This window comes from Myotis daubentonii, chromosome 10 (genome assembly GCF_963259705.1).
Source record: "Myotis daubentonii chromosome 10, mMyoDau2.1, whole genome shotgun sequence".
Classification (NCBI taxonomy): domain Eukaryota; kingdom Metazoa; phylum Chordata; class Mammalia; order Chiroptera; family Vespertilionidae; genus Myotis; species Myotis daubentonii.
The window spans coordinates 20,722,151-20,746,849 of NC_081849.1; the positions used below are offsets into that span (position 1 = coordinate 20,722,151).

At 38.4% G+C, this 24,699-nt stretch overlaps 1 protein-coding gene across 1 annotated transcript in view; it reads right to left on the bottom strand.

The window, feature by feature from the left end:
• The window catches only part of GRM8 (glutamate metabotropic receptor 8), a 751,450-nt gene that overhangs the window by 59,222 nt on the left and 667,529 nt on the right, over positions 1-24,699 (bottom strand). Inside the window, exon 9 of the mRNA XM_059711703.1 lies at positions 19,623-20,558. Within this exon, the coding sequence (XP_059567686.1) occupies positions 19,623-20,558 (936 nt within the window). The remainder of the gene's footprint in view (positions 1-19,622; positions 20,559-24,699) is intronic.

Here is a 24,699-nt window from a genome sequence, read left to right on the forward strand (position 1 = left end):
AAAATGAAGGTGTTGGCAGAGTTGCCTTCCTTCTGGAGGCCCTGGGGGAGCATCGCTTTCCTTGCCTTTCCAGCTTTTAGAGCAGGGGTGGGCAAACTTTTTGACTCGAGGGCCACAATGGGTTCTTAAACTGGACCGGAGGGCCGGAACAAAAGCCTGGATGGAGTGTTTGTGTGAACTAATATAAATTCAAAGTAAACATCGTTACATAAAAGGGTACGGTCTTTTTTTTCAATAGTTTTATTCATTTCAAATGGGCCGGATCCGGCCGATGGGCCGTAGTTTGCCCACGGCTGTTTTAGAAGCTGCCTGCACTCCTTGGCTCAGGGCCCCTTCCCAACGGCAGAGGCCAGGTTAATCTTTCTCAGGTCACATCATTGCAATGCTAATGCCTTCTTCCACTGTTACAGTCCGTATGGTTACATTGGACCAACTCAGATAATCCAGAATATTGTATCCATTTTAAGGCCAGTTGAATAGCAGCCTTAATTCCAGTTGCTACCTGAATTCCCCTTTGCCATATAACATACCATACTCACAGTTTTCCATAATTGGAATGTTCGCATCTTTCGGAGGGCTTTATTCTGCTTACACCAACCATTATCCATGGACTTTTATGTATCTATCCAGGGCACACTGGTCTATCTTGATATATCATTTCTTGCTATTTCAATTATTTGAATTGTTAATTAATGTTTGTGTTTTTTTTTTACCTTATAAAGTTTTATTGAATTATTGTATCAAATAATTTGAAGGCTTTAACTTTTTGTTTGTTTATTTACATTTGTCTTATAAGTCTATTCTCATCAACCTAGTATAGAGTTGCCTGACAAAGTATGTTTAAAAACCTATTTAAATTTTAATTTCAGACAAACAGCAAATAATATTTGGGGATGTCATAAATATTATACAGGGCATATTTATACAAAACAATTATTCATTGCTTATCTGAAATTTACTATTTAGCTAAACATTTGAATTTTTATTTACTAAATCTGGGAATCCTAATCTAATATCATTATTTAAATTTTGGAAAACAATGACAATATATATTGAGTAGAAATATAAAATGGAATACTTTTTGCTTATCAGCGCTTCATACAGAAATAGAATACTTTAGTACTGTAAATAATAATTTCCCTTTTACACACATTAACAATTCCAAATTTGCTATACTATCCAAGGGCATTGAAATTTCAGGAAGCTATGAGAAAGTTATATTTTAAATAGTTAGCTCTTTTTTTAAAAATATGTATTTTATTGATTTTTTAAAGAGAGGAATAGAGAGGGATAGAGAGTTAGAAACATCGATGAGACAGACGCATCAATCAGCTGCTTCCTGCACACCTCCTACTGGGGATGTGCCCACAACCAAGGTAATGCACTGGATCACAATCGAACCTGGGACCTTTCAGTCTGCAGGCCAACACTCTATCCATTGAGCCAGACCTGTTAGAGAAATAGTTAGCTCTTTTTTGATATTATGCTATGTATAGTACTTCATTTCAATAATGGGAGAGATGATTTGAAATAGACCAATTATTCAAAAATAAAAGCAAGATACTGAAACTGTGAAATAAGATATGAAAAAGGGGATTGAAGCTATTGAGAAAATGTGAAATTGAGTCCATTTGTGAGCTGCTTCTCATACACACACGTACACACACACAAAGACACTACTAGAGGAAACCCTGAATATTGTTCCTCTGGGGAGCTCAAAGAGAATGTGTGGGATTATCTGCTAAGACCTCTCATGGAAAACTATGACCCAAATATGAATGCGATTTTTGATGTAGGAATGGTTTCAAACAGAAATTGGAGTTTGTTCAGATTTTTATGCCTAAAAATAAATATTTGGTTAAAAGGATTCAGAAGGAAGCATGCTGCTTCGCACATGGAACCAAACTAACCATACAGAGTGTGAGACCAGCAGTGGAGTGGAGAAAAAGAAAAATCCTTTGGTAAATTAGCAGATCACATAGAATAGCTTTAAATTATCATAATCTGAGAAAGAGAATATGTGAAACAATTTGGAAAAGAAGCCATGTTTTAGGAATTTACATGAGGGGTTCTAACTGAAAAATGTTGTGACTTATATATACCTACTTTAGCTAAGATACGTTGCAGAAATTATATCAAAGTAAATTTTGTTATGTAGAAATATATTTGATTGACATTAGATGGAGGCCATTTTCTTCCCAGAAAATATATTGTTCATGCCTTTTTATCAAATATTACAAACATAGCAATATTTTAAGAATCACAAGGTTGAAGATTATTTCCTGATAAAATGTATTATTAGAGTGTGAGGAATAGGAAAAAAAAACACTTATAAGGAAATAGTGTTATAACATCACCTTTTCTATTTAGAGTCATATACAGTCATTAAGTAACTGCCAAAATAATTTTACTTTAAAGTACAAAATCATGTAATAATTGATATTAAATAAGTAGACTCTATTTAACCAGATAAAAGTATGAAACGCTTAGTGTCTCTTTGGGGCTAGTCTATACTAAAATAATAGTTAGGTCAGATTTAAGTAAAATGAATATAGACATAAAATGTCCCAATCATTCAAATGCATCAGCACAAAAAGTAGACAAGGAAAAAAGTGGGAGATCTCAAAATGATTCAGTGGGGTTGGCCACAGGAAATGAAGACTCCTTATCTCACCATCATCACCATCAACAACACCAGAATAACAAGAAGGACTGGTTTTATTTAATACTAGAGGCCTGCTGCACAAATTTGTGTATGGGTGGGGTCCAGCCAGCCCGCCCTGATGGGGCAGGGTGGGCAGGGGGGAGGGGCCGCAGGCAGTTGGCTGGCCAGCCTCACCCTCGATCCAGCCAGGGCTGACAAGGGGGAGGGGCTGCCCCCGATTGGGCCAGTTGGCCAGCTGCAGTGTGTGTCATAGTCACCAGTCATTCCAGTCATTCCGGTTGCTTGGCTTTTATATATATAGATTTTAATTGATCTTGTCTGCTAAATACTGTTATACCCATTTTACAGATGAGAGCTGAGGCTTAGAGCAGTAACATATGCCACACACTGCACACAGTCCATGGACAAACCAGGATTTGTACCCTGGCAGCCAGGCTCCATACCCATTTGTAACCCTGGCTGTACCCACTGCTAAGTAGCTATGCTGCCCATGCAGCCAGCCGGAATGCAGTTTAATTGCTCAGGGTGTTATGAACAATAATGCACAATTCATAACTATTGCAAATTGTGGTCAGTTAGAATGGGCCCTAAATAATTTTGCGTTAGATATATGTGCTTTATTTTTCACCAAAATAAATATGTATTTCTGTTTGCCCTATAAGATTTACAACCAACAGGAAGAAAACTCAGGTCACCTACAGAGTTTCCATACTTGAATTAAGTTAAACTATCATGAATTTCTTTTCAAGAAAATAACAGCTTTCCTTTTTTTCCCATTACAAAAGGACTTAAACACACAAGCTTTCTCCCAGGGTTCACAGGATGAGGGAAATAAGGAAAAGTCAAATGAGAGGAAAATGCAAAGGTATACAAGGGAATTTAACTGGCGCTTGCTCTCAGCTCTCTCTAATTTGTCATGAAAGGGCTGCTGGGTAGACATCAGTCCCTTCTGTCTTCCTAAGGCACGTGGCAGAACGATTTATGGTGCTGCATTAACTGGAAGTACAAGGGAAATGTGGTAGAAGGGGATAAGGAACTCACTAATGTGAGGTGAAATCAAAATCAATCTCTAATAAGAGATTACATTCCACATCAACTTCTCTGGAGTCATGTTGAAGTCTTCCAGCCAGTGCTCGTGTCTTTCTACCAGGGATACATGACTCGAATGATAACAAGAAGTAATGATGAGTAGAATGTCCAAAGTAAAGCTAGGTGATGCTAAATTAGCACAATCTGATGAGCTAGGAGATGTCTACTATCAGCTACACTTTATAGCTCACCTTTGTTTTTTCAACCAGAGAGCAAAAAATTTAGAAATTAATGTGAAGTATTGAGTGCCTTTTTCATTTTCCTAAGATATCTCGGTAAAACTGAAGGAAACATATGGCGTGAGTACATGCCCCATAGGGCTTTTTGGAAAAATAATTCAGACTCTGGAATGTGTGGATGTGAATGCACTTGAGTAAGGTTTATAAGTCTAATGACTGCCTCAAGCACATTTATCTTCTAAAATGCATTGCACATTCATTTGCATCCTTCACTACACAGGCATAATAATCTTCATGTGCATTTACTTAAAAATTAGGTCATGCCTCTGAGTGGTTGACCATTTCCAAAGTAACTGGTGAATTTTTTCTATAATAAGGGCATCTTCGAAGTAGAAAGGAAATCAAACATCCTGGGGGCCATTACATTTCCTAGGCTCAAATATTCCAAGAGAACCTGGAAGACAGACAACCATAGAGGCTTGTGTACAGATAAGGAGACAGGGAATCAGAGGAGATAACTTGCTTTCTCAATGCCACAGAGATAATGAGACAAGAACCATTTAGTCCAAACATATTCTTTACTGTTGTCTTTAAGTCACTTTCTGGCACAGAGTGACTCAGACTTGGCTTGAAACGTTTACCATGTTCCTGTACATCTAATTCAACAAAAACCTTATAGTGAAAACTCTTTGCAATGTACTTTGACAGGTATCATGGGACTGGCAAGAAGTGAGATTCAGGAAAAACACATGAGAATTGTGATTATTATGTCTTCTTGAATAATTTCTACCATATACACAACCATAGATGCATAGACTCGTAAATGCCCCACAAACAGCACAGGACACAAATCTGGAACTGTAAATAATGGGTAGCCAGATAGAGTACATATCTGTTCAGAATCCTTAATGTCTTGTAAGTTAGAGAAGAATTCATGGGTTGGCTGATTTGGTTTAAAACAAACAAACATACAAAAAAAAAAAAACTGAGTTCATTGAAATGAAGGGCTGTGGAAAGACAAAAGTTGAAAAATGTAGGTTTGACCTAATGGTCAATAAAAATTATTTTAGTTTCAGAACCCTTCATACCATATCACTATAACAATTTTATTAGTAATTATTATGGAATTATCAGTTTAAAATCAGTCTCTTCTACTAGAATTCAAGCTCTATAAAGGCAGGCCACCTCTAGCTCAATGGATGCTGTCAACATCATAGAGTGAAAGTGGTAAATAAATATTGGTTGATTGAGTATATATTTAAAAAGTGATAAAGCAGAAAAGTGTATAGAATATCTTTATGGCAGAAATCTAGAAGTCACTGTGAAGGAACATGTCTAGGAGGTCACCACAGAAGTCCCAACTTAGACTAGGAATTTGACCTTGAGAGTGAGAAGAGAGTTCACTTTGGAAGTGTGATCTAGGGAAAGTTTCAGATGAATAATAACATTTGTTGACAGAGTATTAATAGGGGTGAAAGGAAAAAGGAAGTCTGTATTAACTCTCAAGTTTGGTTTTCTGAAAAATAGAGATGCCATTGGTAGAAAAGAAGACTTTTAAAAAAGACTAAGCATAATGGAGATATATGAAAGAGCAGCTAAAAGCATGAGACTTACAGTCAAATGAGTAGGTTCAGCCCCATGTATACCTTATAGCATCAGTGGGAATGGAAACATTCTTGAGTTAACTTCCCTGCATTTATAAAATTAATCTCTTCAAGATAAAAGAAGATTATTTATACACAAAGAGCTTAGTCTGATTTGGGGGACATAAGAGGCATTCAATAGTTTCTATTTCAAACATAAAACATTTTGGTTTCAGATATCTTAATTTTACAATTTGGGCCTTGGATTCCTTTCATATTTAGGTCCTGGACTGTTTAAGCTCATATTTTGTACGTGTGAAAGAGCAGAGATTAAGAAAGCATGAGCGTCCTTTCACAGCAAAAGCCATGTGAGTGATGAGGACTTCAAGGGAGCGATGCCTGGGAGAAAAGCCAACATCAGGAGATGGTGAGAAGTTGAGCAGAAGGAAGAGATCAAGGAGACAGAAACAAAAAGAGATTCATAGCAATATGGCTTCCCAGCATGTCAGGAAGGGAAAATAGAAGATGGCGGTTATCATTAACAATCATAAATGCATGCATGTTCTCTCTATGGAATACACTATACATACGAAGTGAGGTAGAAATAAGTAAGTCAAGGGCTGTCTTATAATCCTATGGTACTCACTGTCCCTACTCATCGCTGTTTTATGTGCCACATTCTACAAATGTTTCATTGCAGGCATAATTATTTATTTTGTGTTTGTTATTGTCAGTTCTTAACAACAAGCAGGTAAAACAGCCAACTGTTTCATAAGTTATGGTTTGATTCTATGTTTTAGCATGGGAACAGTGTTTTGTGGAAGAAAGTGCAGAGCTACAGTAATAAGCTGCCTGCTGGTGCAAACACGGATGGTTTTATAACAGGCACACCATCTACCAATACTAGTCTCACTTCGACTCGCTTTGTGTGGATGAGCGTTTTAGAGAAAACAGCTGGCAGGAGAAACATAACATTTAACCTTTACTTAGAACATGAATTCAACAGCAGCTATATGTACATGTGTGTGTTTGCATATACTCACAAAGGTTATATAAAGAGCTGTATGCTATAGAATTTGGGCCAACAGACAGCAAAACATATTACATTCCTTGATATTTTTCCCAGAGAGACAGGTGACTGAACAAATAGTGAACATAAAATTCTGATGAAAACATTTGACTTATTGTCATTTTTGACATAAAAAGATTTTTTTTCAAAATGAGAATTATGTGATTCTTAAACAAACAAACAAAAACCTACAATTAGCACTGTGAGTTTTTTTTTCTTAAATATATTTTATTGATTTTTTACAGAAAGGAAGGGAGAGGGATAGAAACATCAATGAGAGAGAAACATTGATCAGCTGCCTCCTGCACGCCCCCTAGTGGGGATGTGCCCGCAACCAAGGTACATGCCCTTGACCGGAATCGAACCTGGGACCTTTTAGTCCACAGGCCGACGCTCTATCCACTGAGCCAAGCCGGTCAGGGCTGCACTGTGAGTTTTGATTGGTCCAATGTTCTTCCTGTGAACAAGATTTAGAGCACTGCCAAGATGCAGAACTCTGCAGATTACCTTATGGACTCAATACATGACTTTTTATAAATAATTTTAAAGAGCAACAATAATAGCACAATTGAAAACTGATTGGTTAATATATTACTCGTATATGCAAGGAGTCCAAAGTTATACAAAAATGAGATACATAGTAAAGAAAAAGATATTAAATGCATCTTTTCATGACCATGACAAGCAGAGCAAATCAAGATTACTTGAAAATTTGTCCAAATTAATAGAATATAAAATCAACTTAACATCCAAATTTACATAATGACAATGACAATTATATATTTAAATTGCTTTCTTAATCACTTGAAAATAATTTGACTTAATGTCTAGAGAGTTTGCCTTTTTACTTCAGGGATCAAAACTTATTTGAATATTATTTGGCAGATTCGTTTTCTGAAAATTACAATCCACCAGGTGTTCTTGTCCCTGGATCCTTAACTTTGCTTTTATTTACACAATCTGATTTTCATCCAACTTCACTGTTTTAGGCCCCCAAATCCTTCTCCATACTCGGCTAGCTGCAGTAATTAGTAACTATTTTTTTGCTCTTTTCTCCTTTCACCCACACCAGAGGGAAAGCTACAGTCTTTTTTGTGAAGTCTGATTTGATGGAATCCTTGTGGCAGCCACAGAGGAGGTTCAGAAGCACACGCACAGCCACAGAGCAGACAGTGCAAGCACCTCACCTCCCACTCCTTCTCTTGTTCCCGGTTCAACTGGAATTGAGTTTCTTCTTTCCACTTTCACAGCCACGTGCCAAGCCCCCAATATTTCTGCCTGGATTTCTTCAATAATCTTGTTACTGTCTTTTCTTATCCTCGCACACTACAATTCATGACTCACCATTGACAAAGAAATCTCACAAAACGTCAGTGTAATGAGAATAGAGCCATGCTCAGAGAGATTCAAATGCGCTCATGTCCCTAGCAAATGAAGTACAAACTTGGCATAATACCACAAAATGTCTGCCAATTATCAGATGAGACTTATTTTGTAGATAACCCTATAATTTATTGCCCACATGGGGAAATACTTTTCCAGGGTGAAAGGAGTGCCATTAAGAATGGGAGAAATTGAACATATTGTCACCCAGCTCTCCCTGTGACTATGCTAAACTCAAAACAATTCTTTGGACACAGGTTTTATACCCAGTGCCTCGAAGAAACCTGCTTTCTGCGGTTTCTCTCCACTCTTTGAGGTTTATTTATTTATTTATTTATATTTTTATTGACTTTTGAAGAGAGGGGAAGGGGGAGGGAGAGAGAAATAGAAACATCTATATGAGAGTGGAACATCGATTAGTTTGCCTCCTGCCCTGACCAGGAATCTAACCAGTGACCTTTTGGTGCAAGGGACGGTGCCCAATCAACTGAGCCACACCAGCCAGGGCTCAAGGTCTATTTAATTCCCACCTCCTTCCTGGAGACTTTCTTGATCCCTCAAAGGATATGCTGCCTTCCTCTTTTTGCCAATACTGATCCCAAGATCTCACAATAGGGCTCCATAGTGTTACTCTGCCCTGTAACAGTCATCTGTGTGCTTGGTTTGCCGCCACCCTACTTGACCCTAAACAACTGGACAGCAAGCTTCCTACTCATAATTGCATTTTCCGAAGCATCAAGCAAAGGTACTTGCATATGGCAAACATTTGATAGTTTTGATGAAATGCTATCATCAGCTGTAAGCTGATCCTTAAATTTTGGCCCTTAAAAATATTTATTTAGAAACTAGTGGCCCGGTGCATGAAATTTGTGCGGGGGGGGGGGGGTGCACAAATGCACCCTCTCTAATCTGGGACCCCTTGGGGGTTGTCCAACTGCTGGTTTAAACCCAATCCCTGTGGGATCCCTGTGGGATCCCTGTGGGATTGGGCCTAAACTGGCAGTTGGACATCCCTCTTGCAATCCAGGACTGCTGGCTCCTAACTGCTCACCTGCCTGCCTGCCTGATGGCCTCCAACCATTCTGCCTGCTGGCCTGCTCGCCCCCAACTTCTCCCTTTGCTGGCCTGCTTGCCCCCAACTCCTCCACCCCTTCTGGCCCGATCGCCGCCAGCTGCCTACCACTGCCAGCCTGCTCACCCCCAACTTCCATCTCCCCACCATCCTGATCACCCCCAACTGCCCTCTCCTCCTGGCCTGATCACCCCTAACCACCTCTGCCTCGGCCCCGTCACCATGGCTTTGTTCAGAAGGATGTCCAGAAAGTCTCTTGGAATCTATACTTTTTATTAGTATAGATGACATTAACCATAAAAAGGAATAAATTCATAAACTGTGATAATCAAAGATTTTGAGTCATTTTCACAATATAAAATCACTCACCTATTTCTGTATATAAAAGGTGTTCTCCGTATACATATATATACACACCAAAAGTCCCCAATATAAAAATGTACAGTCATATTGTCTGAAAAAAGATTTTCTTGGAACCTTAAACCTTTCTGTATGCAATGATTTCTATTTTTATTCTATAGATTTATTAATTAAGGAAAATAAAGTTTAAGCATTTATTAATTAAAACCCTCTGTCACCCTTTCTCCATATCATGATGCTGTTCTATAGAATTAACATGCTTGAACAGGTTTTATGTTTTGTTTTGTTTTGTTGTTCTTTAAATAACACACATATCTCTTGAGTTCGCAATTTTAGATTGTATCTGTGGACAGTGAAAGGTGAATGCTTTCTTGTGTTTGCACAACTCTCTTTCCATTGATCCTACTTAGGTGCCTCCTAGTTTCTTAAAGTTATATCAAATTATAATATTTACATTCATTTCAGTAGGTAAATTAACATCTCTGTGTTTTGTTTCTAAATCCCTTCTAACAATGTGAAATCAAGACACAAGCAATCCCTGTATTTGGATACTAAATGCTATTTCCTTAGATTCATTCAAGTAGCATGACTGGGCTCACAGAGAAGAGATGAATATAATTATAAAACTTTGCATTTTAAAGGGCAATTAGACACTAGGGTTTAATAGATTCTTTTTACAGTTTTTTTAAACTTTTTTTCTAAATCATATATAATCAGTTATTCATTTAATCAGATGCACTTTTTTATTTTATTGGACTACATCTAGAATAATTCATACATAAGCTATGTAGGCACCAGATTTCCTGAGTCATATACATTTTTAGTCTCACAATGACTGATAGTTTGGCTGACTACAAAATTATAAGTCTCAAATACTTTTCCCTCAGAAAGTCTTTGCTCCTTGCCTTCTAGAATCCAGGGTAGCAGATGAAGTCAGCTTTTCATTCCTCTTTCCCTCTAAAAGGCTTGGAAGTTTATCTCAGTTAGTGAAATGTTACTGAGATGCGTGTCTTTTTAGCCTGTCAGAAATGTCTTTCTTCAGTTTTGAAACTTTTCTTCTAATGACCCAAATATGAATGCAATCTATGTTATTATTTCAAAGCATTTCTTCCCCATCTATTCCCGTGTCTTCTTCTCAGATGTTTATCAGGCCCTGCATGTGTGCTCAACATGTTCTACCATATCTCCTATTTTCTTTGTATCATTTTAATCTTTTTCTTTGTGGTTCTACCTTTTATTTTACTCTTCAGATCTCTACTCTGCTCTTTAACCCTAGCCACCCTATGTCTCAGTCCATCGGTCCAGGTTTTTATTTTAACATTCATATGTTTAATTTTCAGTATTATTTTTCTTATTTTTTGACTGATCTTTTCCATAATAATCAGTTCATGCATGGATGTTCAGTATTTTCTTGATTCTCTTGGAATGGCAATAAAACATCTATTTTTTTGAAAAATCATCTTATATTTTCTGAATTGCCTCTGTTTTGTTTTGCTATTTTTGTGTGTTTTTAAAAAAAAAAATGATGCTATTGGTTTTCTTTTGTTCTCATGACATCTTTGGCTGTTCACGTATAATTATGACTGAAGGGCCGGTTTGTTGACAAGGATTACTGCGGGCTCCATTTTTCTGGACAGCAGGACCTGTATTAACTCAGTGGTTGTCTTAACTGACGGGCTGCTCTTAAAGATGCAGGGATGCAGGCAGCCAAGTGACTGGGGCCCACCCCCGGGGGAACTTATTCTCAGAGTTGAGAAATTGATCATATTTCTCTCCTGGATAGAGTCTATCTTTTCTATTTCCCACTTGTCCGTGTCTGTCTGAAATAAAATTACTTCAAATTCTGCTCTGTTTCTCTCTCTGTGAAGTATGAGGTAATTTGACCATCAGATGATTCCCATTCTTTAGGGTAGAATTCTGTAATTTTAACCTGTACTCTCTTTACATGTAAGGTTAGAGCAGAAAGGGAAAGTCAGGTGCTCAACTGGCCCAGTTATTTTGAAATGTAGCTCTTTAAGTAATTTTCTTGATGGTCACTCCAATGCCTGCTTCAGGTCTGCATGTTGACTTTAGGGTTAGAAATGACTTGGGACTTCCATGGTAAGAACCAATGATCTCTCTTGGGCTGTGCTTTCTTGCTTTGAATTTTTCCAAATCTCAGACTGATTCAACTTATTTTTCAGGGTTTTCTCAAATTGTTTTACCTAATATTGGCTCTAAAACCATTATAGCTCTCTCTCTCTCTCTCTCTCTTTTTCTTTCTCTACATTTCTCCATCGCATTTCCTTCCTGTCTTTTTTTCTTTTCTTTCCTCTTTTTCTTTCTTTTTTTTTCAATTTCATTGTTACCGTAAAAGGAAGGGATATATATATTTATGCCAGCCCATATCTTGAACCAAAAGCCACATTGAGTTTTTTATGTAGTTCTTTTAATGAGGCAAATAAACATGCCTTACATTTATTTTAAATAGCCTAGAATTTATACTAAATTTTCATTAGCTATTTTCTACATTTGGGGTGAGTAGCACTAACCCATGTAAAACTGCATGTAGATACTTTTTAAATTTTTTCCAACATAAAAATGTGTTTTGGTGATAGCCAAAAGAAACGATTTCCTTGCAATCTGCTCTTGTTGGCACCCTGTGCGCTGCGTGAGATATAAGCATATATTGAATCATGGCAAATTCAATTTGAAGTTATATAATGAAATTAGTCAGTGCATTCTGTACAACCTACAGTCTGCGGTGTCATTAGAGCTCTGCCTATATAGAAAAAATGTAAGTCTATTTGTATGACATTCTCCTACACATTTTGAAATAAAGTAATGGTCCTTACTGATTCTGAAAATATTCATGGTTTAATCTTAATCAAATCTAGTACTTTAACATTTTCAATCATATTAAGAAAGTTAAGCCATTTCAATGAGATATATTACTTCCAGGACTAAGTTCCCAGGTTGACTAATTGTCTAGTTGATTAAATTATTCTAATTTGGGCAAAAAAATTAAAACCTTGCAAACTCAATTTCAGCTTAAAAAAGATGAATGTGAAAGTACCACATTTTCACCAACAACCAGATGTTTGATTCAAGTAGTCCTAGGCTCCGCAGGCTCCTCAGAGCCCCCAAATCATGGGAGTCTAAGCAAAGTTCATTGAGCAAATATTTCTTTGTGCTCTCAAATAAGATAGGCATCCCCCAAAAGAACTGCCCTACATGTGTAAGTTGGTATTTTTCTATAGCAGTAATACCTATAGCACAACCGGGAACAAAGTAACAAGTGTAGCTAAGGCAACATTCCCGGGAGAGCTGCTTAACAGGCCTGCACTATGTCCTGGAATCTCCTTATTTCCCTTTCCTCCCACATCTTCACAAGCATATCATTTTAACTGAGTGCACACATGAGATGTTTTTCTTTTCCAGTTGTTGTTTTTTTTTCTTTTTCTTATTATAAATTTGGTTTTTCCCTTCCAGAGTCGATTGGAACAGTCCAGTATAATGGATCTTGCCAAACAAAAATCTACCGCGATATCTAAGATTGTTCTGTTACTATAGTGGGGCATCATGGACCTTCAAAAAGATCAGCTTCACGTGACTGCAAGCTGCCACGGAAAGGGAACACCATACAGTTCACAACAATTGCAAACACGCAAGGTGGATATTGATCATCATTTCTACCTCCCGACATCCTAAGGAATTAAATGTAAGGAGGCAGGTGTGGCTGGAAACTACCTCTAGTCTGATCTGTTCTGAAAATCACTTCCATTGTTGTCTAGGTCGTGTTGACACTCTTACCCCAGGTTTCTCAGGCTGTTCTTTTCTTATCGGGACTATTTCTTAAAGTAGGAGTTTTAGTTATTATTTTCAATGCTTGCTACTCTTACTAGACTTACTCGATTTTAACTTAAATATTTCAGCAGCTGCTTTCTGATGACATGTTGCTTCTTCCAATATTTTCCGCTAAAGAGAGAAAGGCAGTTACACATTGCCCTGGGAAGATCTCTCCTTTCTCCTCCTCCTCCTCCTCTTACAGATTCTGTCTTCCTCTCTGACTGCTCTACACCCTCAGGAGAGCCCCTCTGTTTGCAAAAAAACACTTCCAGTTGGGGTGCTGCACAAAAATGGTCTAAATGACTGGAGAAACTGAGGCAATTATGTGAATGAATGTGAATGTATTCTACCGTTAAACACATGTGTCTTTGAGAACCTATTCTGGCCCAAATTTCCGCAAGATGCCCAAGATAAAATGGTGAGCTAACCAAATAAGGTCTCTGCCCTCATGAAATGTACTCTAATAGGAATAATATCCAACATTTATTAATTGCTCATTATGTGTTAAACGGTCTCATAGCTCATATCATGTAAAACTACTTTGAGATCTACTATGCAAATACAGCATAATGAGACAAGAGGTGGTGGGTTTTGTTTGTTGGTCTGTTAATTTAATCTTCCTGCCCTTTACTACACTATATGAACTCAAATCTGCTCTATTTTGAGAATAGCGCTGAGTGCAGGTGGGGTGATTGCTCTACACTGTCTACATTCTCTCAGCTGGTTTAGCAGAGCCAGGATTTGACCCCAAGCCCTCCCACTCCAGGGATCATGCTCCTCCTAATTCCACTCATCCATCTGTTTTCCCACACTCTTCTGGTCTCCAGTAGTCATATGCAGTAAAAGAACAAGGGAGGGATGACATGGCAAACATATCTGGATAATCACATTAATTCTCCTTTGCTTTGTGTATCTTAGATAGAATTAAGGACAAGTATAATAACTCCTTTTTGCATTTCTCCCTAAATATTTAGCAGTCCTATTCAGAAGAAATGATTGACGAAATTTTAAAAATAAGTGTATATGGCCCATCATTTAAATGAGAAAACGTATCTTTCAGAAAAAAATACCGTAATGCGGATCACAATAAGATGTATATATAACATTCCCATAATGCCACAGTCTAACTTAAATCATAAATAAGCACTTATACTACTATATGCTTATTGTGCAAGGCACTCCACTCACTCATTGGATAGGCATCTGTATATTCAGAATGTGGTGACATAAAAGGCTCTCTATAAAAATACATGTTCATTCAGATATACACTGAGTGGCTAGATTATTATGACCACCCCATCAGTACTTCGTTGGGCCACCTTTTGCCTTCAATACTGTGATGATTCATCTTGGCATTGACTCCACAAGATGTTGAAAGGTGATGCGAGGAATCTGACACCATGCCTGATGAATAGCACTGTCCAGTTCTGTGAGATTTGATGGTTGTGGAACCAGCTGCCGGATGGCTCTTTTAACTTCGTCCCACAAATGCTCAATTGGATTGAGATCTGGTGATTGTGGGGGACACCTAAGCAAGGTAAAGTCTCCCTCATGTTCTTGAAACCACTCCTGCACAATACGAGCACCTTGGCATGGTGCATTGTCTTGTTGGAAGAAGCCATCTCCATTGGGATACGCCATCAACCTGATAGGATGAACTTGATCAGCAACGATAGTTAGGTATGTTGTGCTATTCAGACATTGTTCCACACGAATTAAAGGGCCCATGTTCCAAGGCTGTTAGATCATGTTGTTTAACCATATCTTCAGAAAAAAATCACTTCTACTGTCGTGGTAAACAACTTGCTTCCCTATTTATAATGGTCTGGCCCTCTGGCAACTTCAGCGCAAAATTATAGCTAATTTGCCTACAAACGTCAGGTGGTCATAATAATCTGGCCACTCAGTGTATATATCAGACAGATACTGCTTACCCTCTACAAATTTTTGCAAAAGATTACATGTAAAGATGAGAGGAGGAAATAAAGGGGTGGGAGTGAATAGAGGGAGGAGTTGCAGATGACACCCAGGTTTCTGACTTGGGCTGCTAGCTAGCTGCTGCATAATCCATCAGAGGGTGAAGGGAGAAAGGCTGGTTGGGGACATACAGGGGTTCTGACATTGAGTTTTCTTTCCTTTTTCATTTTGAGGGTGTTTTATTTTGTTTCTATCTGACACTGTGTTTAAAGCAATGTGCTCATTGGAGCTTGGCAATGTCATAACCCGTGTCTGAAAAGCTTGGTTTTATGAGACCAATTAGAGATGGTAAAATATGTATTTTAGAGATATTTTCCATCCTAATAGCCCCTAACCATCCCTGAGATTCTTTTCCTGACTGTTACATTAATTATACTTGCATATTTTGTCTTTTCAGTAAAATTATGAGGGTTTGTGTGAGTCCATGTTCATGCCTCAGAATGTACACCCTTCCTTCACACCATTTTCCTATAAGAAAAAGTGCATTTATATTATGACCTAGTAGAATGCAGTAGTAGGCACAAAGTTAATAAATTATGGCATAAGCTCTATTGGAATAAACATGATTCATCTTGATTTCAAATTCTGGGAAAAGGGGAATGTGCTAAAATTAAAAGGAGTTTCATCATTGAATGAAGACAGAGAGAGCTGTCTGCCTTTGTGAATGCTACTAAGATCCCTTTTAACTTGATTTTACTCAGAGATTTTTCTGAAATATCTGTCAAAATAATTCAACTAATTTGCTCTTTATTCCTACTTCTCTTGTAATTTCAGAGAGCCCTATGGGGCTAGATAAGTTTTCTTCTGTAGGCATTACTCTAAGAAGTATAATTAAATACATACTAGAAGAAACTTTGCTTTTCCATTGTCTCCTGTGCTATACATTTGATGTCACTGATGTATAGGATGCATAGCTCTCATCTTTGCTTTTTCATCTCAGATCTGACCCCTCACCATCTTCTCTTGCCCTTGAGTCTGGCACCTTCCTGGTGCTGGCAGACATCATGCAGCATTGGCTGGGAGCCAGACCGAGCCTTACAGGAAAGCAGACTGACATGAGCTCAATAATTAGAACAATGCTAGACACAATGCTCAATAAGGATCTGCTGAATTAATGGATGCGTGGGCTACCTATCTGTTGCAAACAATTCAAGTTGATAACAGTGGGGCTAAGCATTATAAATGCGAATGGAAGACTGACCAGCTCTTTGGTCCTCCAAAGTCAATAAATCTTATTTAAAGCCTTCTTTTAGAGACATAAAAATTTTATTCACTTTTAATATATGTCAATAATTTTAGCAATGTGAAAAATAATCATTCTCAAATATTTTGTGCATTATTTTGAATAATAGAGACTTTAACAGAGAATAGCAGCTAGCCAATTTCAATGTGAAGTGTTAGGATGACACATAAGTGTATTATATAATACTAGAGGCCCGGTGCATGAAATCTGTGCACTGGAGGAGGGGTCCCTCAGCCCAGTCTGCACCCTGCAGGATCAGGCCTAAACCAACAAAAAGACATCCCTCTCGCCATCTGGGACCGCTGACTCCTAACCACTTACCTGCCTGCCTGCCTGATTGCCCCTAACCGTCTTTGCCTGCCTTCCTGATCACCCCTAACTGCCTCTACCTACCTGCCTGATCGCCCCTAACCCCTCTGGCTGCTGGCATGATCACCCCTAACCACCCTCCCCTGCTACCTTATTGCCCCTAACTGCCCCCCCCTGCAGGCCTGATGGCCCCTAACTGCCTCTGCCTCAACCCCCGCCACTGCAGCTTTGTCTGGAAGGAGGACCAGATGACCAGAAGATGTCCGGTTGACCCAGTCTAATTAGCATACTACCCTTTTATTAGTATAGATACTTCAATAGCAAATTCTTAGCTACTTATTATATAATAGCTCTTGATGTAGAGTTGTTATAAATTCATCAACTCTAAAACCAACTAAATAATTTGAGGAATATGGTGTTCTGAAAATTCCTAAAGTTGGTGTTTCTTATTGATTTCTTTAGTCTTTGCCATGTTCATTGGAATAATACAAAATAATTTCCAATTATTTTATCCTTTGTCTTAGAATATGCTTCGTTGACTTATTTTGATTCTGAAAGCTAATAAATAAAAGGGAATTTTGTCTAGCCACATTCAGTCATATCTCTACAGGCACAGATTTATCTGTACTTATAAATATACGCATTGCACTCAGGTTTACAGATGGATGTGCAGCTCCTGCATCCTCAGCAGCACAAGGCAGCCTCCATCCCTGGCATGTTCATATGCCCGTTTCACCTGAAACTCTTGCTATTTCTATTACTGCTCCTCAAGGGCAGCTGCAACTCTGCCGAGTTTTTGTTCTGAGAGACTATGGTTATTTTTTCCAATTATCTTAAGAAAACTAATTAGCAAAATGCATGTTTTAACTACAATGATGATATCCAATAACTTGATATAGAACCACGATTTTATTTAATCTAAAAATCTAGGCACTGAAGGAATGATCTAAATTAAAAAATAACGTTTTATTGGTATTGTATTTGCACCTCCCACAACCTTGGGAGTCACAATCTGAAAAATTAGAGTGAGCTGTAATTTATAAAAAGTAAAGAAAGAGATAAAAAAAAGGGAAAGGAAAGTTAGATGTCAGAACTCAGAAGATTTTGTTTGGTTAAATATTTGTTAAACCAAAGTAAACTACTTAGGGCCCTCTTTAGATAAAACAGTAAATTTTAAAAAGGCATTCATAGGTTCAAATATAAATACCACTTAAATTGTTATTATTATTAATTCACATAATACACATTTACAGAATCTGCAAAAGCATTGTTTTACCCTGACTGGTACAACTATTAACCATATCAAAACAAACCCAATAGACTTTGCAAAACTTATTTCCCAACTCATACATTCTTTCCTCAGTTAAATTTACAAGTTTGATCCTAATGTAGTCCCATCTGCATATGCCAAAATATAATTATTTTCAGTTATTAGGGTTAGAGCCTCAAACTGTCTTTCTTTCCTGCTATATGCTTGGTCCCACATGAAATATTCATGGGCCTCCATTGGCCATGCAAGTCAAGAAAGGTGACAGTTCTGGAACCCACAGAAGTTTGCTCTATTCAGCAACCAGTGTGCTGAAGTACATTTCTTTCCAAACATTATTGCAGGCCACATTGATCTAGGAAAGGGTGAGGGCTCATACCAATGAGCTCTCCAAATCCCTACAGAGAACTTTTTCTTCTGAAATATTTGGAATTGTAAGAGTCATGCACGACCTCACTTGGAATGGTAGAGACTAGGGGATTGTCCCTGGGATGTCTGATTGCCTCATGATTTTTGATGGTGGAAGGTGGAACAACATTTAAGTCCTCACTCTGAAAGAAGAACTTCCTCATGTGCACAATGAACTGACGGGTTATTTCCAATGAACATTATTTTATCCTTTGTCTTACAATGTGCTTCATTGACATATTTTGATTTCAAAAGCTAATAAATAAAAGGGAACTTTGTCTAGCCACATTCAGTCACCTCTCTACAGAAAGATAGCTTTGCTCTTGCTTCGCAAGCTGGCTTGTCTCTAGCATACTACCCAAACCTTGGATTTCATGGTAACGTTAGTTCTCTGCTTTTCTGTACATAGAACCACATACACCCATTTCCGTGCATACTCCCTTCACATGGAGATGTTCTTTCCGTGCAGTGGTTTATGTGGAAGAGGTCAGTAGTGGCAAAAGGAAATTCTTTGGAGAGATTCACCTTCTGAAAAGTTATAAACCGCTTTGTATAACTTCCCATTGTTGCCTTTAATCCCACCATCACCCTCCACATGTGGAAAAGCAATAAAAATTGAGGCTGAAGAAAAACAGTAAGATGCTTTCAATTTCTTTTTGCTGTGGTTTTACGATAAAACCTCCTTCTGTGACTATAACTATCATCTTTATTAAAGAATAGCTTTAACCCAGAGTCACATTAGAACCAGAAAAAGAGGCATTTGTTAGGCAGTAGTTATCTCTGGGACACTCACCCCTGTGAATCATGTCTGCCTTTTCTCTCTTCCTCTCTTAATTAACATTGGGAAAAGAACAGTTATGTTAGTAGATAACAGAGCTGGAAAGAGAGAAACAGAAAGTGACATGAACTATGTCAATCTCCAGCCTTGCCAAGCAGGAGATTCCCACATTAAATATGGGAAATCAGCCTTAGTCAACACATACTCAATCACATATTCAATGTAAAGCGACCTTGAGGGAATTGTGTGTGTGTGTGTGTGTGTGTGTGTGTGTGTGTGTATTTCTAAATAAGAACACCACAGACTGAATCATTTGGGGAGAATATAAATGAACCAAAAGAAAGGCAGGAGAGGATCTTGAAGAAAAAGTTAAATCCGAGGAAAACTTGACAAATACATTCCTTGCACTTACCTTTTCTGCCGACTGAGCTGTACCAAAAAAGATGGGGATGAAGGCTAACCAAATGATGCAGGTGGTATACATGGTAAATCCGATAGGTTTGGCTTCGTTGAAAGTCTCTGGAACACCTCTCGTTTTAATGGCATAAACAGTACAAGTGACCATCAAGAGGATGCTGTACCCCAGCGAACAAATGAGCGAGAGGTCAGAAATGTCGCACTTGAGCACGCCTCTGGCATTCTCTGGGTCTAGAGTCCGCTGTTCGCCATAGTCAATGATGATGTGTGGGGGGTCCGCCACAAACCAGACACACACCCCCAGGAGCTGGATGGAGATGAGGCTGAAGGTGATCACCAGCTGGGATGCTGGACTAATGAACTTGGGCGCTGTGACGGATTTCTTCCCCTGCTCAAATATCCGGTGGATTCGGTTTGTTTTGGTCAGAAGGGCTGCATAGCTGAAACACATGCCCAGTCCTAGGAAGATCCGTCGCAAGGAGCATATGATTGTATCCGGTGCTGCGATCATCAGGAAGGTGATGGAGTAACACAGGAAGATCCCTGTCAGGAGCACATAACTCAGTTCGCGTCCTGAAGCCCTCACAATCGGGGTGTCGTTATAGCGGACAAAGGTCACGATCACAAAAGTGGTGGCGATGATTCCCAATATGGCAACAAACACAGGCACCACAGCCCAGGGAGAATGCCACTCGAGTTTGATGATGGGGATACGCTGGCAGGCTGTGTGGTTGGTGTTTGGTCTCTGGTCCAAAGGGCAAAGTTCGCAGGAGAGCTCATCCACCTGGTAGTTGTAGCCTTCACAGCGCTCACAGTGCCAGCAGCAAGGGACCCCTTTCACCGTCTTCTTCCTCTCCCCAGGCTTACAGGGCAGGCTGCAGACAGACGCCGGGTGCGTGTGTTCCCTGCTAGCCCACTGCATGTCTTCCACCTGTGGGCATAAAAAATTAATGAGCTTCCATTCTCCACCATTTATAATATCCTAATCCTAGCTAGAGGTTTGTAATAAATCACTGAATGTTGACAGTACAAATACAGTTTACCATCCTAAGAGCCCAGTTTCTTTCCCTGATATTGACTTGAGGAAAGTGTTAAATGATTGGGTCCAATAAATCATTCACATAATCAACTTGATGAGTGTCATTAGTTTCCATTTACCTACTCAATGTTGACCAATCTGACACTCAGAGAAAGATTGATTGACCCAAACAGTTTTAAAGCTCCGAAAACAGCCCCATGGAAAGATGTTTTAGCTCTAATCACAGGTATAAATGCCAGAACCCCTCAAACACTGGCTTAAGGTAGAAACACACATATAAATGAGGATCCAAGTCTTTATACGATATTTTCAGAAATTTCAACCACACTGTCAAGTATGAAAAGAGATGGCAAAACTAGCTACTTTAATCTCTGACACTCCTCCTGCATTTATGCTGATAATTCTATTAATATTTTGCATCCATTTAAGTTTGAAATACATTTTTCCCAATCTTGCATTTCCACACTGTGAAGAACACCATGCTGAATGAGACAGCTGGGTGGTAATGTTTTCCATTGAACAAGAGTAGTCTTATAAGGTGGCATAAAGCAGTGAAAGTGGTACAAATGAGGCAGTCCACATTTGTGCTTAGTATCTGCTTAAGGAACTTAAAGTTCCACTTTGCTCTTTTGGATTAAATCACAAAATATCTCTATTAAAATTAAAATGCTATTTTTAGGTGATTCCCCACCATGTGACCTCTTACCTTGAATTTGTTTATTAAAGGGTCTGGACCCAGTTCCAACAGGTGTGAGGCGGAAGTCGGGAGTCTCCCACACCACCAAGCAATTCTGGGACACCAGCCTGGTATCCTCTGAGTCAGCTCAATTCTGACATTATCTACCTGGAAATAGCATCAGGTCCCTCAGGTTAAGGGCTCAGTCCCCAAGCTCAGTACTTGCAGAGGGTGCCAAATCTCCCCAAGGTGGGGTAGAGAATTCATAACTGTGTAATTTCAAACACCCTTTCTTTTTTCTTTTTAAATAATTTTTATTTCTTGAAGTATTACAAAGTGTATTACATATGTCTCCTTTCAGCCCCCCCCCCACTTGACATTCCCCCGGCCCCTACCCCCTAGTGTCTTGTGTCCATTGGTTATTCTTATATGCATGCATATAAGTTCTTCGGTTGATCTCTTAACCCCCCACCCCCCAAACCCTCTCCAGGCTTCCCACTGTAGTTTGACAGTCTGTTCAATGCTGCTCTGCCTCTGCATCTATCAGTCTATACTGGTCCCCATTATCTGTCCTAACCTCACTGGAGCCATCCCAAACTCACTGGGGCCGTTTCGTCCAACACCCTTTCTTGAGAAAGTAGACATTGCTTCATGTGTCATAAGGGCACTCAAGACCATTCTATCTACCCTGTCTGTTACCACAGAGGAAAACAATCTATCTCAACCCTACTAATTGACTAGTGGGTTTTTAATGATTTAGAAAGTAATTAAATTTCCTTATAGGATCCCAGTAGGAAAGAAAAAAGTTAAATTAGAAGCTTCTCTCAGAAATATTGAGAAAAATAAAATGCTCCACTTAGTGGCTAACAAATTGATTTTATACCAGTGATGGCGAACCTTTTGAGCTCGGCATGTCAGCATTTTGAAAAACTCTAACTTAACTCTGGTGCCATGTCACATATAGAAATTTTTTGATATTTGCAACCATAGTAAAACAAAGATTTATATTTTTGATATTTATTTTATATATTTAAATGCAACTTAACAAAGAAAAATCAACCAAAAAAATGAGTTCGCGTGTCACCTCTGACACGCGTGTCATAGATTTGCCATCACTGTTTTATACTGTAAATGGACTCATATAAGATAATGAAATTTTTTTCTGAAGACTATGTTTTAGAGCTAATTATTAGAAAAACAAAATTGTATTTTGTTTGGGGCTTCTTAGATCTATAATGTTACTATAAAAAAGGCAGCAAAAATGTGTTAGAAATATTAAACTTCAAGATTGGTAAAAATCTTAAAGGTCAGTCCTTTAGAAACAATGTTTTAGGCCCTCTGCATTGTCATTCTTATGCAAAATAGTTTTTGCCATGTACTCATCTTAAACATTCTGCAAGAAAAGCATCAGTGTTCAAATCCAATGACCTCCTCTCAATTCATCCCTTTTTTTGAAACACTCCTTTCTTGACATCTTGAAACACTATGACTATCGTTTCTCTCCAACTGTCATGAATGCTGGTTCCCTCTCTTCTGTTTGGTTCCCTTAATTCTAACAATGGTTCTATCCATAATGTTTTCTGACAATTCTTTCTCTATCACACATATCTCCCATTCCCTGGCTTCAATCATCATTGCTCTACTTCAATCCTGCTTTCATTACTTGACAACCAGTACAACATTTCTGATGACCTGCTAATCAGACAAAACCAAATTATGAGCAACAAAGCTCATTATATATATATATATATGTTCATTATCTGGCCTAAGGAATTTTCTTATTGATATCTCTAATTTTGTTCAATTGGGTTTCATAACTAGCCTCAGTCATTATATTTTTACTTTGATACATCCATTGCTTTGTCCAGCTTTACTGAAGTAATTTCTCATAATGCCATTTTTTGACCACCATCAAGGGTTTGCAATTGGCTGTTCTTTCTCTTCTAATTCATCTTGCACATATAAATCAGGACCAGATAAAAATACTATAAATATATTTTATTTGTTTCCTCCTATGATAAAAAATTGCAAAGACTTCTCACGGATAAAGAGGAAAAATAAAAATTGGTAACCTGACTTTAAGCCCTCAAACCCTCGGTCTCAATCTGCCTCTTGAATTGTATATAAAATGCTCACTCAGGAATTATATGCCACACTCAGTTTTTGTATTCATATTTCTAAAATATATATTTTGGCTTTCTTTCTCTATTTACTCCTGTTTTGCCTCTGCCTAAAATACCATATTTCCATTTTGGGCTATAAAAACAGTGCTATTCAGTTTATTATGCAAGGAGCTTAGACATTGCCACTCCATCTTAATTTACAAGCTGAACAGACTGAGAAATCAACACTGCTTCAAAGATCCCAATCAGAGGTGACAACACAGTGCATACTGCTGCCCCCAAGATTGGAGAGACAAAAAGGTGAATAGCATGAGTCACTACTTACAATGGCCAGAGACTCTTCAGCAGGAACGACCTAGTGAACCAGTGCTGGGGTAAGAAAACCTGAACTCTAATTGCTAGAGGCTCAGTGTGGACAACTCTTAAGAGGTAAACTCCAGTGGGACTCAGTCATAGGTAATCCCATAATTTTGTGAGATTGATTTGCAGGAGCTCAATGTTGTTCTCACAGTGAATTTGAGAAAAATCTCATGCTTCCAGCAGGGGGAGAGAAAAAGGAACCATTTTGAAATATGTGAGATCACTCTACTCTTTTTGAAAAGCCTGCCCAAAGGGAAACTAGTTAACGAGCTGAACCTGCTGGAGTATTATCAGACTTTAACTGACCTAGGGAAGGGAAATACCCAACCCCAGCCCACTCTAGCCATTTTGTCCAACTGAGGGGAAAGAAAAAACAGAAACACTTGTAAAGTTCATAGTCCAGACCGAGGCATCAGCTCATTAAAGGACTGAGACCTAACCGAGAACTATACAACATTTCTCCTCCTCCAACACTTTACCACCACAATATAAAGGCCTATTTACAGCAGTTCCTCTAACCCAGCACATCTTGTAAAGCTATCAGGAAAAAGTTGCCAGGCATACAAAAACAAACAAACAAATAATAAACACACACTCACACACACACACAACTTAAAAGAAACAGAGCAAGCATCAGAACCAGACATGGCAGGGATGTTGAAATGATCAGACGGGGAATTTAAAACAACCGTGATTAATATGCTAAGAGTGTTCTAATAATGAAAGAAGACAGTATGCAACAACAAATGGACAATGTAAGCATAGAGATGGAAATCTTAAGAAGGGACTAAATATACTAGAGATGAAAAAATGTATAACAGAAATGAAGAATACATTTGATGGACTCGAAGGCTGAACATGACTGAGAAAAAAT